This window comes from Grampus griseus (assembly GCF_964374135.1).
Source record: "Grampus griseus genome assembly, chromosome: 9".
Lineage (NCBI taxonomy): Eukaryota > Metazoa > Chordata > Mammalia > Artiodactyla > Delphinidae > Grampus > Grampus griseus.
In genome coordinates, this window is record NC_139003.1 from 87530467 (window position 1) to 87554912 (window position 24446).

A 24446-nucleotide genomic window follows, 5' to 3' on the forward strand; every position below is an offset into this window, starting at 1 on the left:
ACAACTGTTGAGCCTGTGCTCTAGAACCTGCGAGCCACAACTACTGAAGCCGGTGCGCCTGGAGCCCGTGCTCTGCAACAAGAGAAGCCACCGCAATGAGAAGCCTGCGCACCGCAATGAAGAGCAGCCCCCGCTCACTGCAACTAGAGAATGCCCGCGCACAGCAATGAAGACCCGACACAGTCGTACATACATACATACAAACATAAGATCATGCTATACTGCAGACAGTGAACAAAAATCAATCGTGACAAATGATAACTTGGTTTCTCACAAGTAGCTTCTCCCCTCTTTAAAGAAAAACAGGGTCTCTTCATCCTTTTTACCAAAAAATACGTGGGAATACTGACTATAGGTAAATGCCAGATATCTTTAAGACTCATGCCATGCTTCAAATAACTATTTAAAATAAAACAAAGACTTTAAAAATTTAGGTGATTAGAGAACAAGGAATTGCAGAATGTGGTGGTAATGTTACATGATACTATAAAACTATTAAATTGCTGGGGCAAATATAGTCTTCCTAAGCCATGAATGTTTTTTTTTTAAATTCAGATTCTTGTTTTTCAAGTTCTTCCAAATAAAATAAAAAGACAAATGACCATGATTGTATAATTTATTTAAAGGAGGGGGAGAAAAGAGTAATTTCTATTTTTAATATTTCTACATTAATAAAACAACTTCTATGTTGGCAAAGTGTTGGCTTAGCCATAAGCTACATTTATACCCATTAAGTCAGCATATCACAATTGCCAAATATATGTGTAAGCATCCCCCAAAAGAGTAACAAACAAAGCAAGCAAGCTCTGGTAAAATGTGTATAGAGTTGTCATAAGCACAGTGGCAGATTTCTAAACTTTAAAATCATGTCTGCATTCATCCTCCCTTTTCATCAAATTTAACCACAGGAGCTTAGGTGAAACAATAATAATAATTTTTAAATAAATATATGTAATCACCAATTATTTTAGAATCTTTCCTTATAAGAGTGTATTTTAACTACAAAAACCTCACCCATTCCTAACTTGTTTCTCAATAATATTCACCCATTCTGTTTAACCTTCAATTTCTCAATAGAGAACACATGCTACTCAAAAAGCCAACGTAATTATTGTTGTAATGCCATTAAGAATGCTCTTCCTAGTAACAAAACTCTAATATTACAGTTGGTACCCGGTACGTTCACTATTTACACCACCATCCTCTCCCCTTCCCATCACCACCATTTTACTGGCAGAATATTCACAAGGCTGAAGATTGTTTTTCATCTCAGCAAAGAGAATGCTTAAAATGGGATGGCTAGCCACAAACCAGAAGTTAGAAGCTACATAAAAATAAACACAAATGTGTCTAAATTTTTCTATGTTCAACCTCTAAAGAAAGCAGTAACATCCTTCCTTATTCATAATTCCCTAAATTAAAGCCAGGAGCCTTTCACCCAATTATACTAATAAATTGATTTAATGTCATCATTTTGCCATCACATCATGTTCTCCATACACTAGTGTACTATAATTAAATTCATTTTACCATGCTGGGTTCTTCACCTCCTATTTTCTTTCCAGGGTTTTTCCTATATCATTCTTTAACTACCAAAGCATTTCTCCATAATATTTTCCTAAATATTAAATCTATGAACAAAAAGACAACCCTGAAGACTAACCAGGGAAAAGATAAATCAACACACCTTAATACAAAATACCAACATTACGTATAAACTATTAGGCAACCAACAGAATGGTAAGCATCAACTGTATGCCCAAGAACCTCAATTTAAAATATTATGTAGTAGAAACAATTTTGGTAAACAGAAGTGAACACACATTTACATATCAAAATAGGCAACTATAGACCCATTTCTGACTTGAGAGAAACATATCTTAATTCTGTTTATTAAGTAAAATAGGCATTTTATGAAAATATCTCCTTAGAGGTATAATCATTCGACTGACAGATAAAATAATTGCTTTAAAAATACTTCTGAGTCATTTTGTCCTTACCTGCAGGCATGAACCATTACTGCATGCAGTGACTGTTCCATTTCCTAGCACAGACTTGAAGAAGCATCATATCTCTCTTTCAGAATGTGACTAATATGTGGGTTTGCAATTCCTAAGCTATTTACAAATGGCACTCCCTTTCCACATAAGAAAATATTTAATACAACCGAAAGCTAAGTATTTTTAACCTAGATCTTACAAACAATATTGGTAATTTTGTGTAGCAACAACCTCAAAATACAGGAAACAAACCTAGTACTAGTATTTCCTTAAAGAATGCAAGATTTCTGTTTATTTTTTAGCTAAGTATATTATTTTTTAAAGCCTTCAACAGCTGTCACACACGAACCACCAGTCTGCTGTGTTATGGTGTGCATGCTGCAGCTGATTAGGCTTCACTATTTTTCTTTAAATCAATTAGCCTTTGTAAAAGCAGAACAGCTTACCGAAATACACGTCTTCAAAACAGCACAATGACCAGCATGCAATACGATACGTTATATAGCAAACTTGACAAGAAAAAAATACACCCTGATTTGTTTCTTAGCAATGCTACACCATTAATTGTTCATGCAAGAGATGTAGCTGTACCTTTCTGAAGAGGACGACTTCTCAGAGTTAACTGACATCAGCAGCTCAATCTTCTGCTTGATTTCTGGAAAAATCAGAAAATATTCACAACCAAGATTGCCTGCCCTTGCTTTCAAGACTTATATCAAGAGATTTTTCTTCCCTAATCCCTTTTGTTCAAAATGAGGCCACAAGATTCGCAGTACTTCTGTTAGGACTGGGATTCAATGGTGCTCTAAAGGGAAAAAGCTCCAGAGGCATCAGGCCTTGCTAAACTATGCACATGACTGTTTATGAAAGCAGGAAGTACCATTTCTTTCAAGCAGAGGGGTGTTTTCTTTTTTTTAAGGTAGAACTAGCATGGCTCTACAGGAAGATTTTTAAATGCATCAAATTAAAATACAAACCAAAAATGCTAACAACTAGATTGAACACACCAGATAATTTAAGAAGTCTTGGTAATAAAGTTACAGACTGTAATTAACAGATAGGCAACCCTTGGCTACTTCTATTTCATCAGCCCTGAAAAATATGGCTCAGTGAATCATTTTTATCACTTAAGAATGAAATATTAAACCAGAATCCCAATTTTTAGACTAAAAATATTTTAATCTGCTATAATTTATTGATTGTCTTTAAAGATACATTTATATCTACTCCCTAACTCCTTTAGAAAAACACTTCTGTTTTACACCTTAATTTTCCCCTCCTCCTTCGCAGTACAGCACAAGTGAACAGCAACACCCAGTTACCAAGCAGATAATATACTTGTCCTTTTAGGAGAGGACTGACAACGCTATCTACAACAGAAATGTAAGCGCCAATTCAATTTAATTAAAAGATCATTGCCGATACTGATTCGGAAAAAAAAAGATTATAGACAAAAAGGGAAGGTGAGGTAAAAATAAGAGAGGAAAAAGAGAAGGAAAAAAAACCTAACACATTTCCTTTAAAATATTAACCATTAATATAAAGCACATAATTTTACATGAATAAAACTGATGTGGTCCTATTATCTAGACTATTTCACATATAAAGCTGTTTTCCTATTTGTAAATGTGTTTTCCTATTCAAAATCTTAAGAATTCACATAACAAATATAAAGCACAATCCCACTAAATCTATAGGCAGTTTCAGGATTTCAAAGTAGACCTCAATAGTTTGGGGTTTTTTTTTTAAATGGTAAAACAAATTTTAATTTTTAAGAATCTTGATTCTAGAAATCCAAGGAATATGAAATATTAAGGGAAAAAAGGAACATAATTAGTTGCATAAAATACAATGGGCCTGTACAGAAATAATATCCTCTCAGTGTTGTTAAAATAAGAGTTTTTCCAAATTTTTTAAGCTAACAACTTCATCCAACGGGCATTATAAAGCTGGCATGAATATCTAATGAGAGCATGGACTCTACCACAGGCTACAGCCAAACTACCACTGGGGAGAGCATATAGCACAGTGGTGAAATTGAGATGATGATAATGAAACTTACCTTGAGGAGTCTTACGTGGATTACAGAGCCTGGCACCTGGTGCCATAGTGAATGCTCAGTAACGCCCCGTTTAAAAAGACCATGGCATTTGAGAACTCAGGCTCCAGGATCCGCCGCCAAGCAGCCTAGGATTTGAAAGCAGGCTTCTCTATCATTTTTAACAGCCATATGACCTTGGGGAAATAAACTCTCTAAGCCTCTATCTCCTCTCCTATAAAATGGGGATAATAATTCTACATGAAGGGCTGTTGTAAGGACTTAATGACATAACCCATGAAAGGCATGTAGTGTTGTACTTGGCACGTAGTAATAAGCCCTCACTGCCTAGCAAAGGATGGGATCCTAAATAAATATTTGTTGAATGACCTAATGAGGTATACTAGGTCTGTCCCATTTTAAAGAGCTTTTCTATAGTTTTAATCCACCTTCTCCTTCTTACTACCAACCTTAACATTCACCTTTTTATCACCGTAGTATTGATATTATTATATGTGGAAATTAAACTTTAACCTGTGTCTCAGCCTTCCTTTCCAGAGGAATTATTCTCGGTTTATCAACTAGCCACCGCAGGAATGAGGTGACACTTGAATTCTTCTTCACTGTGGCAATTTGTCATTCCAAAAAGACAGAAAGTTCACACTTCAGGGTATCTCTATAATATCTGTGCACTTAAGCTGAAAGTCCCCAAGATTAAACTGCATAGCTCTAATGAAGTATATGCCCATCTTACACATATTAGAAAGAAAAGTTAAAGCTCTAAACCATTTTCTGGCTGGTGACTTTGGAAGCTACAAACCAAAAAGGTTTCAAATAATTCATGGAAAGGTTTCCAACATGATTTTCACATTTTTTTTTTCAAACCTTCAGATCTGTTTATAGCTCCAGAAGGACTGAAAGGTTCAGGAATGTTCACAAATACCACATTAACATTGTATCCACTGAGGGCCATGCATTCCCTCTACACTCCTATCTAATCCTTATCAATACCAGCCAAGGGTCTGAATACTCCCCATGTTCATTCTACCACAATAAACGCCACAGTCCTGGGGGGCTTTGATGTTCATGTCAATATGATTCCAAACACCCTTGGTTAAGGGCCTTGGGCTCCTCAATAGTGTCCTGAACCTCTGATCACCTGAGTCATCTACTACCATGACCACACGTAGGATGCTCTCCTACACACACTGCAAATACGTCCCCCAAATTAGTTGTTTTTCTGTATCTATACTGGATATTTCACAGTATCCAGGGCCCTATACTTTATTTTTCTGCAATTAATCCCACCAGTCTTTTCCTTTACGCATTACGGTTTTCCTGTTAAACTCACATTTCCTTATTTCACAAATAAATAAGCAAGTAGTACCTATATCTCTAATACTTCATTTTCTACTCAATAACATGAGTTTGAAGACTCCTGGAACACTTAGGGTCCACAGTTGAACCAATCCCTAAGAACCCTGACAAGGAATAGCAGTGAACGATAACTACTACCAAAACATAGTCCAGTAAAGGAGGTGCTTCAAAGATTCAGACCCTAGAAGAGAAACTGGGCAGTCCTGAATCCACCTAGAATCCTAAGAGCATTAGCAAAATAAGCATAACACAGGGCTCCCATGGAGAGGATCCGCTACCGTGTCCTTTAAGATCACTAAACACCGAGCATGAGCTCACAAAGGACGCTTATTTTTATGACATGGAAATTAAATAAGACATCATAATTGGGCAAACAGTTCTACCTAAACTCGTAGATCTACGTCCTTTTAACATCGGTGTTATTCTAACAGATTTACTAAATTTCCTCTCACTTGGCAAATTTGGAGCCATTTCAGGCTACAAGAAACAGGTACGTGCTCAGGTTACTTCTGGTGACAGGATAATACAGCAAGAATACATCTAGAAGTTAAGAGGAGGAAAAAAAATGCCTCAGTAGGCCTCAGAACCAGAATCCTGTTCAGAAGACGGGGCAGCTCTTGAAACCCAGTTACAATACCAAGTGCTCTGAGGGACTGTTCTCCACCTTAACCTTTCCCCATCCTGGCGGTCAAAACCTCTGACCCTAATTCCATCTCCCTTCGCTACCAACTCGTAACTACTTCTCTTTACTTCACATGTTCACAGATTCTACTGCCTTGGAATGCATACTTATGGCCTTCTCTCACCTTAAGCGAGTATCTTTAAGGGGCTCCTGCTTAAGCTCGCAAGAAGGCCTGCAGACACTTTTCCTGCTCAGGTGTCAATCCATGATACTACCATCTGGGACCAAGTATTGAGGTCCTGACTCAAAATTCAAGAGACTGACACAAAAGAGACTCTTCATAAAGGGACAGGAGTAAAGCAAGCTCTCTGAGACATCTAGGAAGATCAATGATTAACTGCTCCCAACATCCTGAAGATCAGTCTAGCCTAAAAAGGAGTCCCTGTTATCCCAGCATTCATTATTCGTTTTCTTTGTGATGAGAATGCACAGAAAAGCAAAAATTGTGCAAAAAATGACCACTGATAAACTGACCATTCAAACAACTGTCCCTGATATTCACCAGCCTCTACCCCCATCCATCAAATGCCTTCTCTGTTCAGTCTCTCACTGATGGTCATACAGCCCAACAATTCAAACAAAATGCAAGGCCAGAGCAAAGTGAACACTGAAAATCTGAAACAAAGGATGGAACTTTAGACAAAGATGACGGACAATACTAAAGAAATGTTAGAATCCCAGGCAAACCCACTGACAAATGACAATATAGAAAGGAGTTAAGAAGGTTAGTAATTGTTAAGAGTAATCAACAAGGACAATAATATGCTAAGTGTCTCAGGAATGATAGTGGGGGAAAATAATAATACTCTTAAATAGTCTGCAAAAATATCCAACATTACAATTGCATTACTACTTAAAAGATATCCAGTCACATTATTACAGTCACCCCCTGGTATTCATGGGGTAGGGGGGGCTGATTGGTTCCAGGACTCCCACCCCCACCCCCTACCCACTGCTGATAACAAAATCCACAAATGCTCAAGTCCCTTATATAAATGAGGTAGTACAGGCAGCCCTCAGTATCCATGGATTCAGAACCCACAGGGATCAACTGTATATAAAACTTAATACGAATATGTATGTCAGAAACAATCAGCACCTGATACACTCTTCCTTCTAAAACTCAGTAAAACTCAGTACATATTTTTCAACTACAGCTTGAACTTTTGTTAAATAAAATAAGCTTACTTCTAAAACCTGATTTTATTTTTCAAAATAAAGTCTCAATTTCACCCGCCTTCCTTAAAAGCAGTCTTTTTCTGGTATAAATTTCCTCCTGCTATAGTTCCAAAACAGTATTACTTTATGTTCCTGAATATAGTACAATGCCAACCAACAACAATATGTATGCTCCAAACTCTACAATGGGGCGGGCTGGGGTAGGGGTGGGGGGGAATTGGTGGGGGATTGGAGGAGGAGGAGAAGAAGGTGGTCTCAGGCTGGTTAGGTTTCCGGCTTAAAACTTTCAAGGTAGCTAATGCTGCCACTTACAAGAAACTTCACTTCCTAAAGAAAATGTTTTCCTCTGTCAGTTTTAAAATTATTATTCTGAGTGCAACTTATAACCCAAAAGAAATGCTAGTTTAAAAGGAAAGACTTGTTATTGATTTCCAAATCCTAGTAAGGAAAGTGGGTCAATCCCCTAAAATTGGGATTCCCCTTCTCACCCACCCCCTGGAAGCCGCCAAGCAAGAAGGCAGACAAAAGAGACCAATGCTAGGGTTGTGTCTGCACCAGGCCAAGACCCCAGATCATCCATCCTAACACTGTATGGAGCACCATAAAACTTTAAGTTCATCACACAGTACTTGTTACCGATGCTTCGTTATTCTTATGTTGAGGAATTTCAGAAACAAATACAAAACTGCATTAAAGTGTGAAAATATGAATGTTGAAATAAATTCCTATTTCTATTAGCCTCACCATCAATGACTTCTATTAGCAATGAAATGTAATGAAATTAATCCCTGAAAACTGTCTACAGGTTTCTCACCACAGCAGAGTATCATTAATAGTTAATCTAGCCACTAAACAGAACAAAGGCACTCTTAATCCTCGCTCTGTTGGGGAGACAGAAGAAGTAACACAAGTTCTTAGATAACTGAGCTGTTACACTCAGGGTGAGATCCAATGCTCTATTCACCATGAAATCAAGTTTTAAAACATTCTCTATTTTATACTTACAAAATAATTATCACCTGTACATTTTACTGGTATAATATATGAATTTTAGAAATTATATCAGAGAATAGTAATCAGAAAAAGGAAGTATTTTTATAATGCTAACCTAAAGATAGTTTTTCTTACTAGATATTAATATACAACTGAAACTACTCGGTTCTCTAAAATTATGACTTACAATGTCCTAAATTAAGACTGTTTAATTTCATTTACAATTTTGGCACATAAAGAACTCTGGGTTCACCAAAGAAGTCAAGGCCCACTCAACCATCTTAAAAAGAAAATTCACTATCTTAAGAGGTGACAAAATTATTGTGCAAGGTTTATTTATATGTGTAAGAAAACAAGCCATATCAAAATGTGTACGTATAAGGAGGAATTAGTGTCCCCAACTCCTAACCAACATTAACTTTCAAACTTAGGAACTGAAATTTATGTGATATAGTCCAATTTTTCCACCTTTCTATACTCCTTCAGTAAGAACAGGTACTGAGCTAGGTGTTACCTGAGCAGGGGGAAGAAAAAATATGTCACAAAAATATGTAAGGCAAAATTCCTTCCCTTAGAGAGTTCACAGTCTAATATTTAACATTTAGCTTGAACCAAATAGCTTATTTAAGCCCCTTATATGAATTAACTCATTTAATCCCCACAACAACTGGAGAAGGTACGTACTCAATATTTCCATTTTACATGCATAGAAACTGAAGCTTTGAAAGTTTAAGAAATTTTCTCAAGATTCCAGGGCTAAACAACTCCACTTAGAATAGCATCAAAAATAAAATATTTAGGAATAAATTCAACCAAGGTGAGAGACTTGTACAATGAAAACTACAAAACACTGTTGAAAAATGTTAAAGACCCAAATAATTGGAAAGACATCCTGTGTTCATGGATTGGAAGATTTACTATTGTTAAGATGGCAGTATTCCTCAAATTGACCTACAGAGTCATACAATCCCTATCAAAATTCCAACTGCCTTTTTTTGCAGAAATCGACAAGCTGACCCTAAAATTCATATGGAAATGTCAAGGGACCCTGAATAGGCAAAACAATCCTTAAAAACAAAGTTGCAAGGCTCACACATAAATTTCAAAACTTACTACAAAGCTACAGTAATCAAAACAGTGGGGAACTGACATAAAGATAGACATATAGATCAATGCAATGGAATTAGAGTGCAGAAATAAACCCTCACATTACAGTCAACTGATTTTTGACAAGCGTGCCAAGGCCATTCAATGGGGAAAGACAGTCTCTTCAAAAGATGGTGCTCAAAACTGGATGTCCACATGCAAAAGAATAAAGCTGGACTCCTGTCTCACACCATATACAAAATATTAATTCAAACTGGACCAAAGACCTAAATATAAAGGCTGAAAGTATAAAATTTTTAAAAGGAAACATAGGTGTAAACCTTTATTTTCGATTAGGTTAAAGTTTCTTAAATATAACACCAAAGAACAGAAGAATAAATAGATGCATTGAACGTAAGAATTAAAAACTTTTGTGCTCACTTCAGCAGCACATATACTAAAATTGGAATGATACAGAGAAGATTAGCATGGCCCCTGCGCAAGGTTGACATGCAAATTCGTGAAGCAGTCTATATTTTTTCACAGCAAAGGAAACCATAAACAAGACGAAAAGACAGTCCTCAGAATGGGAGAAAAGATTTGCAAACGGAGCAACTGACAAAGGATTAATCTCCAAAATATACAAACAGCTCATGCAGCTCAATATCAAAAAACCAAACAACCCAATCCCAACATGGGCAGAAGACCTAAACAGACATTTCTCCAAAGAAGATATACAGATTGCCAACAAACACATGAAAGGATGCTCAACATCACTAATCATTAGAGAAATGCAAATCAAAACTACAATGAGGGGGCTTCCCTGGTGGCACAGCGGTTGAGAGTCTGCCTGCCGATGCGGGGAACACGGGTTCGTGCCCGGGTCCGGGAAGACCCTACATGCGGCGCAGCGGCTGGGCCCGTGAGCCATGGCCGCTGAGCCTGCGCGTCTGGACCCTGTGCTCCGCAACGGGAGAGGCCACAACAGTGAGACGCCCGCGTACCGCAAAAAAAAAAAAAAAGTACAATGAGGTATCACCTCACTCTGGTCAGAATGGCCAACATCAAAAAATCTACAAACAACAAATGCTGGAGAGGGTGTGGAGAAAAGGGAACCCTCCTGCACTGTTGGTGGGAATGTAAATTGATACACCACTATGGAGAACAGTATGGAGGTTCCTTAAAAAAATAAAAATAGAATTACCATATGATCCAGCAATCCCACTACTGGGCATATACCCAGAGAAAACCATAATTCAAAAAGACACATGCACCCCAAGGTTCATTGCAGCGCTATTTACAATAGCCAGGTCATGGAAGCAACCTAAATGCCCATCGACAGATAAATGGATAAAGATGTGGTACATATATACAATGGAATATTACTCAGCCATAAAAAGGAACGAAATTGGGTCATTTGTTGAGACGTGGATGGATCTAGAGACTGTCATATAGAGTGAAGTAAGTCAGAAAGAGAAAAACTAATACCATATGCTAACACATATATATGGAATCTAAAAAAAAAATGGTTCTGAAGAACCTAGGGGCAGGACAGGAATAAAGACACAGACGTAGAGAATGGACTTGAGGACACAGGGAGGGGGAAGGGTAAGTTGGGACGAAGTGAGAGAGTGGCATGGACATATATACACTACCAAATGTAAAATAGATAGCTAGTGGGAAGCAGCCGCATAGCACAGGGAGATCGACTCGGTGCTTTGTGACCACCTAGAGGGGTGGGATAGGGAGGGTGGGAGGGAGACGCAAGAGGGAGGAGATAGGAGGATATATGTATGCAAACAGCTGATTCACTTTGTTATACAGCAGAAACTAACACAACATTGTAAAGCAATTATTCTCCAATAAAGATGTTTAAAAAAAGAAAAACATTTCATAAGACTATAGCTGCCATAGACAGTGATTCCTCCAATGGATCTCGACAAAGTAAACTGTAAACCTCTGGAAAGGACTCACCATTCTAAATGCCATTAAGAACATTCATGATTTTCCAGGGAAGAGGTCAAAATATTAACATTAACAGGAGTTTAGAAGAAATGGACTCCAACCCTTACAAATGACTTTGAGGGGTTCAAGATTTCAATGAAGAATCAACTGCAGGTGTGGTAGAAACAGCAGGAGAACGAGAGTTAGAAGTGGAGCCTGAAGATGTGACTGAATGGCTGCCATCTCATGAGAAGATTTCACGGATAAGGAGTTGCTTCTTATGAATGAGGAGAGAAAGTTGTTCCTTGAGATGGAATCTACTCCTGGTGAAGATGCTGTATAAGATTGTTGAAATGACAACAAAGGATTTAGAATATGGCATAAACTTAGTTGATAAAGCAGCACCAGGATTTGAAAGGACTGACTCCAATTTTGAAAACAGTTCCACTATGGGTAAAATGCATGCTACAGAGAAATCATTCGTGAATGGAAGTCAATCATTGTGGCAAACTTCACTGTTGTCTTATTTTAAGAAACTGCCATAGCCTTCCCAACCTTCAGCAGCCACCACCCTGAACAGTCAGCAGCCATCAACCCTGATGCAGAGTCTTCTACTAGAAAAAAGATTGGGGCTTCCCTGGTGGCGCAGTGGTTAAGAATCTGCCTGCCAATGCAGGGGACACGGGTTCAAGCCCTAGTCCGGGAAGATCCCACGTGTCGCAGAGCAACTAAGCCCACATGCCACAACTACTGAGCCTGCACTGTAGAGCCCATGTGCCACAACTACTGAGCCCACATGCCACACCTACTGAAGTCCGCACGCCTAGAGCCCGTGCTCCGCAACAAGAGAAGCCACCGCAATGAGAAGCCTGTGCACCACAGCAGAGAGTAGCCCCCGCTAGAGGCAACTAATGAAAGCCCGCGTGCAGCAACAAAGACCTAATGCAGCCAAAAATAAATAAATAAATAAATTTATTAAAAAGAAAAAAGATTATGACTTGCTGAAGGCTCGGATGATGGTTGGTATTTTTAGCAATAAAGCTTTTTTTAATTAAGGTATACACATTTGTTTAGACATAATGCTGTTGCATACTTAATAGACTACAGTATAGTATAAATATAACTTTTATATGCACTGGGAACCCCCCCCCAAAAAAAGAATTAAAAACTTTTGTGCATCAAAGAATACTATCAAGAAAACAAAAGGACAATCCACAGAATGGGAGTAAATATTTTCAAGTCATGTAACTGATAAGGGACTAGCATCCAGAATATATAAACAACTCTTACAACTTGGCAATTAAAAAAAAACAACAACCCAATTTAAAACTGGGCCAAGGATTTAAATAGACATTTTTTGAAAGAAGAAATACAAATGGCCAAATAAGCACATGAAAAGATGCTCACCATTATTTGTCATTAGGGAAATGCAAATAGAAACAACAATGAAATACCACTTTATAGCCACCAGGATGGCTATAATCAAAAAAACAAGTGTTAGCGAGGATGTGGAGAATTTGGCACCTTCGTGCACGGCTGGTGAGAATGTAAAATGGTACCTTTGCTTTGGAAAACAATCTGGCAGTCCTTCAGAAAGTTAAACCAAGAGTTACCATATGACCCAACAATTCCACTCCTCGTTATAAACCCAAGAGAAAACGTGTTTATACTGTTCACATAAAACCTGTACACAAATGTTGGTAATGGCGTTATTCATAATATCCAAGAAGTGGAAACAACCCAAATGTCCATTAATTGATGAATGGATAAACAAAATGTGGTGTATCCATACATAAAGAAAATGAAGTACCGATACATGCTACCTCATGGATGAATCTTTAAAACATTACAAAGGGGCTTCCCCGGTGGCACAGTGCTTAAGAATCCGCCTGCCAATGCAGGGGACATGCGTTCAAGCCCCGGTCCGGGAAGATCCCACATGCCGCGGAGCAACTAAGCCCATGTGCCCCAACTACTGAGCCTTGTGCTCTAGAGCCCGCGAGCCACAACTACTGAAGCCTGTGCGCCTAGAGCCCGTGCTCCTCAACAAGAGAAACCAACGCAAGGAGAAGCCCGCGCACCTCGACAAAGAGTAGCCCCCGCTCACCGCAACTAGAGAAAGCCCGCGCGCAGCAATGAAGACCCAATGCAGCCAAAAAAAAAAAAGTTCTTCCTCACTTCTGGAGATGGGACGTGGAATGAGGAATGGCAGTCGGGGGGATTTTACCATTACCTGCAGTTGGATTTTTTATAGGTATTACCTGCGTAATTAAAAATAATTTTCTTAAATAATGTTAACTGTTACCAAAGGATATCCATTTAAAATAAATCCCTTTTGGTACCTTCCTGGTGGTCCACTGGGTAAGACCCCGCGCCCCCAATGCAGGGAGCCGGGTTCAATCCCTGGTTGGGGAAATAGATCCCGCATGCATGCCACAACTAAGAGTCTGCATGCCGCAACTAAGACCCAGCGCAGCCAATAATTAATTAATATTTTAAAAATAATGTCAGGTGGACTTCAGATCTAAATTTAAAGGCAAAACAGTAAAACTTTAAAATAATACAAAGGAGAACATTTTAAAAATTAAATAAAATAGACCCCTTTTGTAGTTACATGGCTTTCAAACGGAGAGTCTACAAAAAGCCTGCCATCAGACCATTATAAAGAGCCTCCAAAAAGCCAATTTTCACTTTCAAATAAAATTCACAGTTTAATCAAGGTCAAAGCAGTGTTCTGTTGGAATTGTGAGCGTGTTATACTGAAGGGGAAAAAACAGAACAGCTGAATTATTCTGACACTGTTCTATCATAAGAAAGGGAATCTCATGGAGGTTGTACAAAATTGGTCATTTAAAACTAGCTTTAAAAACTAAATTCAGTCTGCTCCTTCTAATTTTATCATGAACAGGCTCTTAAAACAAAATAAAAGTGCTGAAATAAACTGGTAAACTAAAAAAACAACCTATCTAGGGCTTCCCTGGTGGCGCAGTGGTTGAGAGTCCGCCTGCTGATGCAGGGGACACGGGTTTGTGCCCCGGTCCGGGAAAATCCCACATGCTGTGGAGCAGCTGGGCCCGTGAGCCATGGCCGCTGAGCCTGCGCGTCCAGAGCCTGTGCTCCGTAGTGGGAGAGGCCACAACAGTGAGAGGCCCGCCTACCGCAAAAAACAAACAAACAAACAAAAACAGCCTATCTAAAAATATAGGTAATTAATTTAGCAAGCCCCAAATGAGCAAGTCTCAACAAACGGAGAAGGTACGCTTATGAAAGATACACTACTGCTGTAGAAAAACAGAATCCCATACATGACAGTTTAAGATAAAAACAAAAAATTTTAACTAGAGCCATCTGAATCATTAGGTGCTTTTGTTAGACCATGCAAAGGAGGAAGGCATGTGGTCAAAGTGCCAGTGCAATTACAAAGCAAGAAGCACTTTCCACAAAAGAACCACAGCAATACAGAGGTCAGTGTAAAATGGCTCAAGAACAGAGTTAAGAAATTCTACTCCTGCTTTTTTCTTTGAAAAATAACTTCCTTCCAGTCACGTAATTATCCATTTTAATAACAAAATAGTTCCTCAGTTTCCACTGAAATATACCTACCAAAGTTTTTTTTTTTTTTTCCCCTACTGAAGTATTTTAACTTGTCTGTTTAACCACCTTTTTCTAAGTCTAACTCAGTCTGAAATTTGGACTGAGACTACAAGGTGTGACAGCAGGGGGTACTATTTGGACTGACAGTATTCTATTTCTTGAGTTAAGGTGTGGGTATACAGGTGCCTATTTTACTGTTCCCTAAACTTACATTCACAATTCATGTAACACATGCATGAAAGATATCACAACTTTAAAAAATGTTTTTAACCAGAATAATTAATGAAAGATGTGCCAGGGCAAAAGTGGAACACTGTGCATCTTAAAATTACTACCTAGTCACCTCTTAGTTTTTTCCATTGCTCTCATCACGTATTCTCTTATTTACTCCCCTGAAATACAGGTAAACCTCAGCTACCAGGGCTTCGAGGAATAAGTGATTTTTTTTAAGATTTATTATTATTATTCTTTTTTTTTTTTTTTTTTTTGCTGTACGCGGGCCTCTCACTGTTGTGGCCTCTCCCATTGCGGAGCACAGGCTCCGGACGCGCAGGCTCAGCGGCCATGGCTCACGGGCCCAGCCGCTCTGCGGCATGTGGGATCTTCCCGGACCAGGGCACGAGCCCGTGTCCCCTGCATCGGCAGGCGGACTCTCAACCACTGCGCCACCAGGGAAGCCCTATTTATTTATTTTATTTAATTTTGGCTGTGCTGGGTCTTAGATGCGGCATGAGGGCTCTTCACTGTGGTGCGTGAGCGTCTCTCCGGTTGTGGCATGAGCGTTTTCTCTTCTCCGGTTGTGGCACACAGGCTCCAGGGCACGTGGGCTCTGTATTGTGGTGCAGGGGTTCCAGAGTGCGTGGGCTCTGTAGTTTGTGGTACGCCGGCTCTACTTGAGGCACACAAGCTCAGTAGTTGTGGCACTCGGGCTTAGTCGCCCCCCGGCATGTGGGACCTTAGTTCCCTGACCAGGGATCGAACCCACGTCCCCTGCATTGCAAGGTGGATTCTTTACCACTGAACCACCAGGGAAGTCCCGGAATGAGTGATTCTTGACAGCCATGTGTTCACAGTTGAAAGATTCCTTACCTCACTTAAACCATTCTGGACTGAAACATTCACACTGAGGATAATACAAAGTTTCTTGGCTACCTTAAAGCCTTTCATTTTAGGCACTACACCCATATTCTCAGGGCCTCTGAAAGGTAGCTGAAGGTCTGCTTCTGCACTGAGGGCTCCAGATTAAGACAGTGCTTTTTACTTATTGCTCTTCTGTGTTGTCCCATACAGTCCACCATAGGTCACTATAGATGCACCCTTCTAACTAGCTCATTCTAAACTGCTAAGAAAACTATCGGTAGGTGGTTTCTCACAATGTACATAAAGTTTTCCTTGAACTATCTGTAACAACTGAATGTCTGAATCCTACATCAATGCTCATGAAGAGTGCCGGTCCTGCTCTCTTCCAAGGGTCCCACTGCCACAGTACATTTGCTTCTCTTTGAACATATGCTTTGTACTTTCCCAAGTGGTAAGCTCTATAACTGTGGCTTGCACACGGAATATAAAAGTATGCCAGGTGGGCTTCCCTGGTGGTGCAGTAGTTGAGAGTCCGCCTGCCGATGCAGGGAACACGGGTTCGTGCCCCGGTCTGGGAAGATCCCACATGCCGCAGAGCGGCTGGGCCCGTGAGCCATGGCCGCTGAGCCTGCGCGTCCGGAGCCTGTGCTCCGCAGTGGGAGAGGCCACAACAGTGAGAGGCCCGCGTACCGCAAAAAAAAAAAAAAAAAAAAAAAGTATGCCAGGCTCCTCTGTATTACAATGGCAACATTAACCTCTGCTTTTTATTATGTTGGCAATTTGACAGGGATTACGTATGCATCTTCATAAAAACACTATGAGGTAGATACAAACATCAGCTCGATTTTATAGATGAGTAAAGGAGGGTAAAAGCCTAAAATATAAGGTAACATGTTTAAAGTCACCCAGCTATTAAGTGGCTGACACAGAACTTGGCCCTAGGTCTATAAAACTCTGAACTCAATGCTATTATTATCTACAGTAATATACTGACACTCCCAAACTGACCTAATCTCTCAGTTTCAGAAATCCAAATTCCTGAGGTAGGGATTACACTATTCCAATTCATCTTTTTCTAGCCAGGCTACCCCATCCACAAGATGCTAGACCACCTGCACTGGGGTCACGATGCACACCTAATCCAATCCCTTCAGGGGACATAGCACACAACAGAGCCACATCCAACAGGGCTGCCGGGGGGCACCTCCAGTCTTCACGTGTGCTCCGACTTCCTGACAGCCCAAGAAGTTGGAAGAGTGCGTGACTGACATACATCAGGCCCAAACCCCAGAGTTCAAAGAATGGGAATGCAAAGGTAAAATTCCAGTTTGGGTAAGAGTTTTCATCAAGCCCTACGGCACCCACTGCAAATTTCTGTTCCAGTTCACCTCATTATTCAAATTTTTCTACTCAAAATGTTAATTACCTAATGTTTACCAGCACTGTATTTAGGACGGTGCGAATCAAATAAAAAATCCTGTCAAGAGTTCCTTAGGTTTTCTCACCAGAGGTTCTGGTGAAAAAAAAATTCACAGTGAAATATTTCTTCCTCTAAAGGTTCCTATGTTGTGTGAGATCTGAAACAAAGGAAGAGCTATGCCTGGACCTCCATCATTTTTGTAAAACCCTTTTTTCCTACAGCTGATGACTAAAATCTCTAATACTGTGTTTCAGCAAATATTCTTCTTTAAAAAAAAGTTTGTGCTGCTTAACAATCTTAAGTAATCCTTCCCTTATCTAGACTTACAAGCTGCCCAGCGCAGCAGTCACTAGCAACCGTTAGCTACCAAGCACTTGAAATGCGGCAAACCTGAACAGATGCTTAGCACAAAACAGAATGAAAAGTATTTCATTAATACTTTTATGCAGATTACATGTTGATATGATACTATTTTGGACATGCTGGGTTAAACATATTATTAAATTATATTATTGGATTCATGGAATACTATTCAGCTATAAAAAAGAATGAAATTTGGACACATGCTACACATGCATGAACCTTCAAAACATGCTAAATGAAGCAAGCCAGACACATTAGGACAAATACTGTATAATTCCACTTACATGAAATACCTAGAATAAGCAAATTAAGAGACACAGAAAATAGAGCAGAGATTACCAGGCGCTGGGAAGGAGAAATGGAGAGTTATGGTTCAGGGTCCACGGGGAAAGCGCCTCACTCAAGGTAGTAAGAGGGACTGCAAGAGTTACCTCAAATCCTCAGTACAGAGGACATAAACGCTGCTAGCAAATCAGTTCAGGGTTTTTTAAAGTGCCTCTAATGAACCCTACTGAATTTAACCCCACAAATAGAAAAGTCTGGTAAACTGGTTTACTACCATCAAGCTTAAAAGACAAGTCTTATTTTTTCCTACTGAAGAATGAATTTGAAGAGCATGAGAACACTCTGAAACCTCATAGCCATTTCCACAAACCATTCCACAACTGCTTCCTAACAAACGTCTTCAAAATACTCTGACAAACAGAGCTTTGTGCGGAGAGCACTTCTCTATATAAAAGACACAATTTTACAGAGGTGACACAGTACACACAGAAGCAAACAGGTTGATGTTCTTCTAATTTACAGTATTCAGTCTTCTAAATTTAACAAGGTTTCCAAATCTCAATTTAAAACCACATTCCCTGGCTTCTAACTTAAGAGATACATTTACTTTTGTCTCATACTTCTTAAGGCAATGAACTAGTGTTGTACCTCTAAACACAGAAGAGGGTATGTTGTAAGAAATTATTTCCAATTAGTTTATATAAGAGTACTTAGGAGGCAGATCCCAAATGTATAAAGCATGTTTCCTAAAAATCCAATATGCAATGAACTATAAGATAGAGGAATTTCAGGGAAATAAGAACAAAAAGTAGGATTTAAGTCAGCTGACTTTACCAGAACTAAATCTACTCTCAGGAAGCCAAAGGAGAAACAGCATCATAGTCGCTCTCGTATTTCAACATTTAAGGAATGCTTATGCGGCTACTCACTGACACAGAATAAAAATAATAACAACTACAACAATAATAACAGCAGCTAACACTGATATCAAGCTCCCTGCCTGCTACCTGTTGTGAGGACTTTCCCTTTATTAGCTCATTTCATCCACACAAACCTTCCATGGAGTCAGTATTGTAATTATCACCCTTGTTTACTGATGAGGAAACAGAGGCGTTAAGAGAAGGTAGATAACTTTGCCCGAGGTCACCCAGCTAGTAAACAAATGGCAGAGACAAACCCAGGCAACCTGGCTCCAGAAGCCACTACTACATACTGCTTCTCATAATAGTTACAGGGGGGTCACAATAACATTTATGGTGGGTTGGGGCTCAAGTGTCATAAACTAACTTAAAAAATGTACAGACTAAGAATACTTATTGAGCCCCTCCCTCATCCACTGGGCAAACTCTAGGGAAACTTCAGGAACAATAACTCACTAGTGTGACAAAACTATCAAAATGAAATAAACCCATTTTATTTTAGAAATAAAGAAAACCAATGGACTGTTAGAAATAGCAAACCAACTGCCAATCACAGATCTTTAGTTTTACAGAGTTCAGTAACATACTGGCAGAGACCACACACCGTGGTAACAACTGCTGGAAACACAAGGTAGGGTGCAGAGCAACACATTTATGTCTTGCTGCACTTTCCTCAATAAACTTCACTAAATGTCGTCCTATTCAACATTTGTGGATTTTTCAAAAGACCCTGGCTTCCCCTGACAGAGGGACCATCTCATTCCACAAGCTGTGCCAACACCCTCTGGCCTGCGGCTCCAGCTGTAGAAGATTTGGTACACAGAGGACCTCGCCAGCAGTCACCTGAAGGGCCTTCAGAGATTATCACATTCTGGCAAACTGTTGTTAACCTCCAAGCCAGCAAAGTTTTATCAAGCTTCAATAGAGTCAACAAAACCTTTACTAAATCATCTATACAATTCCTTTTCGTTTTTAATTAAGTTAAAATTTACATACAGTAAAATCCACCCTTTAGTGTTCAGTGCTGCAGGCTGTGAGAAACAGACAGTTGTTGGAGCCAGCCCCACAACAAGATACAGAAGAGTTCCACGGCCCAGAGCAATTCCCCCAGGCCGCTCTAAGTCCAGCCTCCCCTCCCCCAGCTCCCAGCATCTTGCCCTCTCCAATACACACACACAGACTGTACAGTCTGGGTGCTTCTGTATCTGGCTTCTTTCACTAAGCATAATACATGTTAGATCCATCCATTTGTTGCAACAGTTTTATTTATTTTTAGTAGCTCATTTATTTTTATTGCTCAGCAATATTCCACTGCATGGAATGTGTCACAGTTGGTTTATCCATTTACCAGTTGAGAGAAATCTGAACAGTTCCCGTCTTTGGCACTTGTAAACAAAACCAAAAACTAACAAAAAAGCTGCTATAAAACTCGAGCGCATGTTTCTGTATGAACATATAAGTTTTTACTTCGTTTGGGTAAAACGCAGGAGTGGGTCACACGGTCTGGCACATGAAGGGTGGAACGTCTCCTCGTCCTCTCCAGCACTTGGCACAGTTTCTCTTTATGTTAAGAACCACTACGAACCTGGGGAGAAGTATCTCCTGGTAATTTACATTTCCCTAATGACTGATAAAATGGACCATCTTTTATGTGCTTGTCTAAATACCTTCTTTAGTAAAATGTCAGATCTTTCATCCACCTTTTCATTGGGGTCTTTTTCTTTTGCCCATTCTTTAACTGAGTTTGCAAAGTTCTATATATATTCTGGATAAAAGCCCTTTATCAGATATGTGATTTGCAAGTATTTTCTGTCAGTTTGTGACTTCTCTTTTTGTTATCTTAAGAGCATCTTTTAAAAAGCAGAAGACTTTGATGGAAGTCCAATTTTTTTTTAATAAATCTTGCTTTTCGTATCCTATATAAGAAATTTTTGCCTAATTCAAGTCACAAAGATTTTTTTTCCTGTTTTCTTCTAGTAGTCTGTAGTTTTACATTTAAGCCTATAATCCATTTTGAGTTAATTTTTGTGTATTGTGCACCAAAGTATCAATTACTTTTTTATTTTTATAGCTTGATCCAAAGTTCTGGCCCTTATCACAGTATTTATTTGACAAGTGTTTTCTAAGCACCTATATTTGGCCTAGGGATGTAAGAGTAAATAAGAGAACACAACATAATCAACTCACTAAAATACATAGTTAGCAGTATGAAAACAGAGTAAGTCCACGCACAGTGGCAGGAGAAGGGACTCAGCACCTAACAGCTAGGAGGGGTGGTATTTATACTGAGCGGCAGTTCACCAGGCAGAGAACAACATTCTAGGAAGAAGAAATAACACAAGCAATATACAAAGATGTTAAAGAATAAGGGCTGTTCAGGGGGAGGGAATTCTTCTTGACCATTTTTTATTCATAGCAGACACTACCGCATGCTAGCATTTTGGGCAGGATGTTTTAAGGGACTAAAAAGCTAAAAACCCCATTAAACACGAAAGCAACAAAACTCAACCCAATCACTACTACAGTATAATAATCTTTCTGCACCTATAAAAGCAAACAAAATTACCAAATAAACAGGCCTTCAGAATAAGCTGACAACCCCCAGCCTAGGAGTCGCCCTAGCCCCTCCCCCAGCTGACTCTCCACCAGCCCAGCTGAAGAGAGAGGAGACAAAGGCACCCAACAGAGCCTGCCTCCCTCAGGGGGCCTTCACTTGGCCCTCCATCACACCCTTCATCACCACCAAGGAACCAGCAACAGCACCTGTTCAGCTTAGAACTGCCACCTTCGCAGACCCTGTTCAGCCCACTGAGATGGGGTTATTCACATCACCAGCACCACTAATCTGCCCTATTTTCCCAGCCCCTGGCCCAACCCTCGGGGACCCCTCCTCAATGCCCACTGGAACTTAAGAATCCTCAGCAATTCTCTACATCCTCTGCCAACTCTCTAAAAGAATTGTTTCTTGCCCTAACAGGACTGGCTGCCCCTGAGGACTTTTCCTGCAGGCCCCGGGAATGGAGGCCCTTGTTCCTCCAACGTCCCTCTTCTGCAGGGACAGGTGGAGGTCGGGCTACTATTCTCACTGTCCCCAGAGGTTGACTTTCCCATTCTTAAGAGTGACTACTGGGTTCAGATGGGAGAGCACCATACTACCAAGTAAAGTGCAAATTTCGCATAAGCCCCTTCAACTAAAGGCTTCGTCCCATCTCAACATTTTGAACAGCATTACATAATTTTTTTGGTAACATCTTTATTGGAGTATAATTGCTTTACAATGGTGTGTTAGTTTCTGCTGTATAACAAAGTGAATCAGCTATACATATACATATATCCCCATATCTCCTCCCTCTTGCATCTCCCTCCCACCCTCCCTATCCCACCCCTCTAGGTGGTCACAAAGCACCGAGCTGATCTCCCTGTGCTACATGGCTGTTTCCCGCTAGCTATTTTACATCTGGTAGTGTATGTATGTCCATGCCACTCTCTTATAAATTTTTTACAAAAGCAAAAGAAATATATGTGTGTGATAAAAATACACTTAAAAATCAAGCAAACATTAAACAAATTAAAAGACACGTTTCCACTTCACCTACATAATTTTTTTAATGAAATCTTTTCCATATACCCCATAAGTAGGATGATGGATAAAACTCCTGTTTTAAGAATTTCACATTTTATTAACCATTTTGAAAAAGATATTGGGGGATTTCCCTGATGGCGCACTGGTTAAGAATCTGCCTGCCAATGCAGGAGACACGGGTTCGAGCCCTGATCCAGGAAGATCCCACATGCCGCGGAGCAATTAAGCCCGTGTGCCACAACTACTGAGTCCACACACCTCAACTACTGAAGCCTGCGCACCTAAGCCCGTGCTCTGCAACAAGAGAAGCCACCGCAATGAGAAGCCCGCGCACCGCAATGACGTGCAGGCTCCGCTTGCCACAGCTAGAGAAAGCCCACGCGCAGAAACGAAGACCCAACGCAGCCCCCAAGAAACAAAAAAAAGATTTTGGTAAAATAACTTTTCAGAAATTAAGAATAAAGAAAAGTAATAAACCTTGTAAATATAAAGTCAACTGCTGACTGGATAAAACTGCATCTATAGTCATTACTGTGAAGCTTTACATTTATTATTCGCAGGACAAATAAAACTTTCTTTAACTGAAACCCTAGCACTTTCTTCTATCATACCTCACACTTTGAAGAAAACCTCACCTATCCCACATGCCAAAACACACTCCCACAGTTTCTACCCTGAGAGAGTAGTCCAGAGACTGGCATCTTGCAAAACAATCACAGATTCTTAGGAAATTCCCTGGTGGTCCAGTGGTTATGACTCCACATTTTCACTGCCAGGGCCCAGGTTCAAACCCTGGTTGGGGAACTAAGATCTCGCAAACTGCGTGGTGAGGCCAAAAAAAAGAAAAGAAATAATAATAATAATAATCACAGATTCTTAGAGGTGAAGGACACCTGAGAGGTCATCTGATCATGCCTATCACTTCTAATTTTTGCAAAGGTTCATCTTCCCTTCTCTCTCCCATTGGCCACAAGTCCTTGATGGCAAGGTCTTCCTCTCTCTACTCCTAAGAACTGAAACACAAGGCCCCTGACACAGCAGGCATGCAATAAAAGCTGCTGATAACAATACCAGATTAAGAGGTAGCTCTCAACCATCATTCTTCCCAACTCCTGTACCATCTGACAAAGGGTACACCCTTCTCTTCTAGCTTACTCCTCCTTCCACAACCTAAGTATCAAGCATCTTCTCTCCGTAATTTCAGTAATAATCTCAGGACTGAACCTGGAGCCATAAAACCTGGGTTGAATCCCAAGCCCTCGTTAGTTTTGGGGAAAGATGCTGAAACTTGTTAGGCCTCAGTTTTCTGATCTTTAAAATATGAGATTCAGTGCTCTGATGTTCTATAATTTCTTCTATTTAACTAAATCTTAATGATTTCTTTGTGATATTACCCTTTACCCTGTCATTTTTTAAGGCCTACCAAAAAAATCAGAACCTAAAAGAACACTAGAGCTAACCTATCTATTTCTAGTTAAGGAAAATCAGTACACTATAATTACCTTAAAGAGGAACTTTTAAAAATTAGAAATATTAACCTTTTCTTATGTTGTACCATGGACCAGGAGAGATGTAATGGCCCCTTCATCCCACAAGAAGCATAACCCATTTTGATACAATGCCTTTCAGGAATGCGGGTCACCAAAATGGCTTAGTTTAGTACAATCATAAAATTTAGAATATGACAGAATGGATGGGCAGCCAACACACAACCCTTCATATAAATATTCCCACTGAGCTTTTGAGCATTTGTGTGTGGCAGAGAGTTTAATGGGACACTTGCTTATAAGAACTTGGAGCACAGCTATTAAACTCTTTCTTATCAGCAGGCAGTGACAGGTCACAGGAAACTCCTGGTAAAAACCAGCCCCCTTTCCCACAAGTATTCTAATTTTTATATGG

The 24446-nt window shown here is 39.8% G+C and overlaps 1 protein-coding gene across 4 annotated transcripts in view; it reads right to left on the reverse strand.

Moving 5' to 3' along the window:
• The window catches only part of SRPK2 (SRSF protein kinase 2), a gene marked incomplete at its 3' end in the record, with an annotated part of 226414 nt that overhangs the window by 127327 nt on the left and 74641 nt on the right, over positions 1–24446 (reverse strand). Inside the window, exon 2 of one of the 4 annotated variants that reach the window (XM_082662149.1) lies at positions 2592–2655. The exons of 2 other annotated variants lie outside the window; for them this stretch is intronic. In XM_082662149.1, coding sequence (XP_082518275.1) covers positions 2592–2629 — 38 coding nt within the window. In that variant the 5' untranslated portion in view covers positions 2630–2655. Of the gene's footprint in view, positions 1–2591; positions 2813–24446 lie in introns of those variants that run through there. One more of the 4 variants, XM_082662150.1, reaches the window with a different exon arrangement.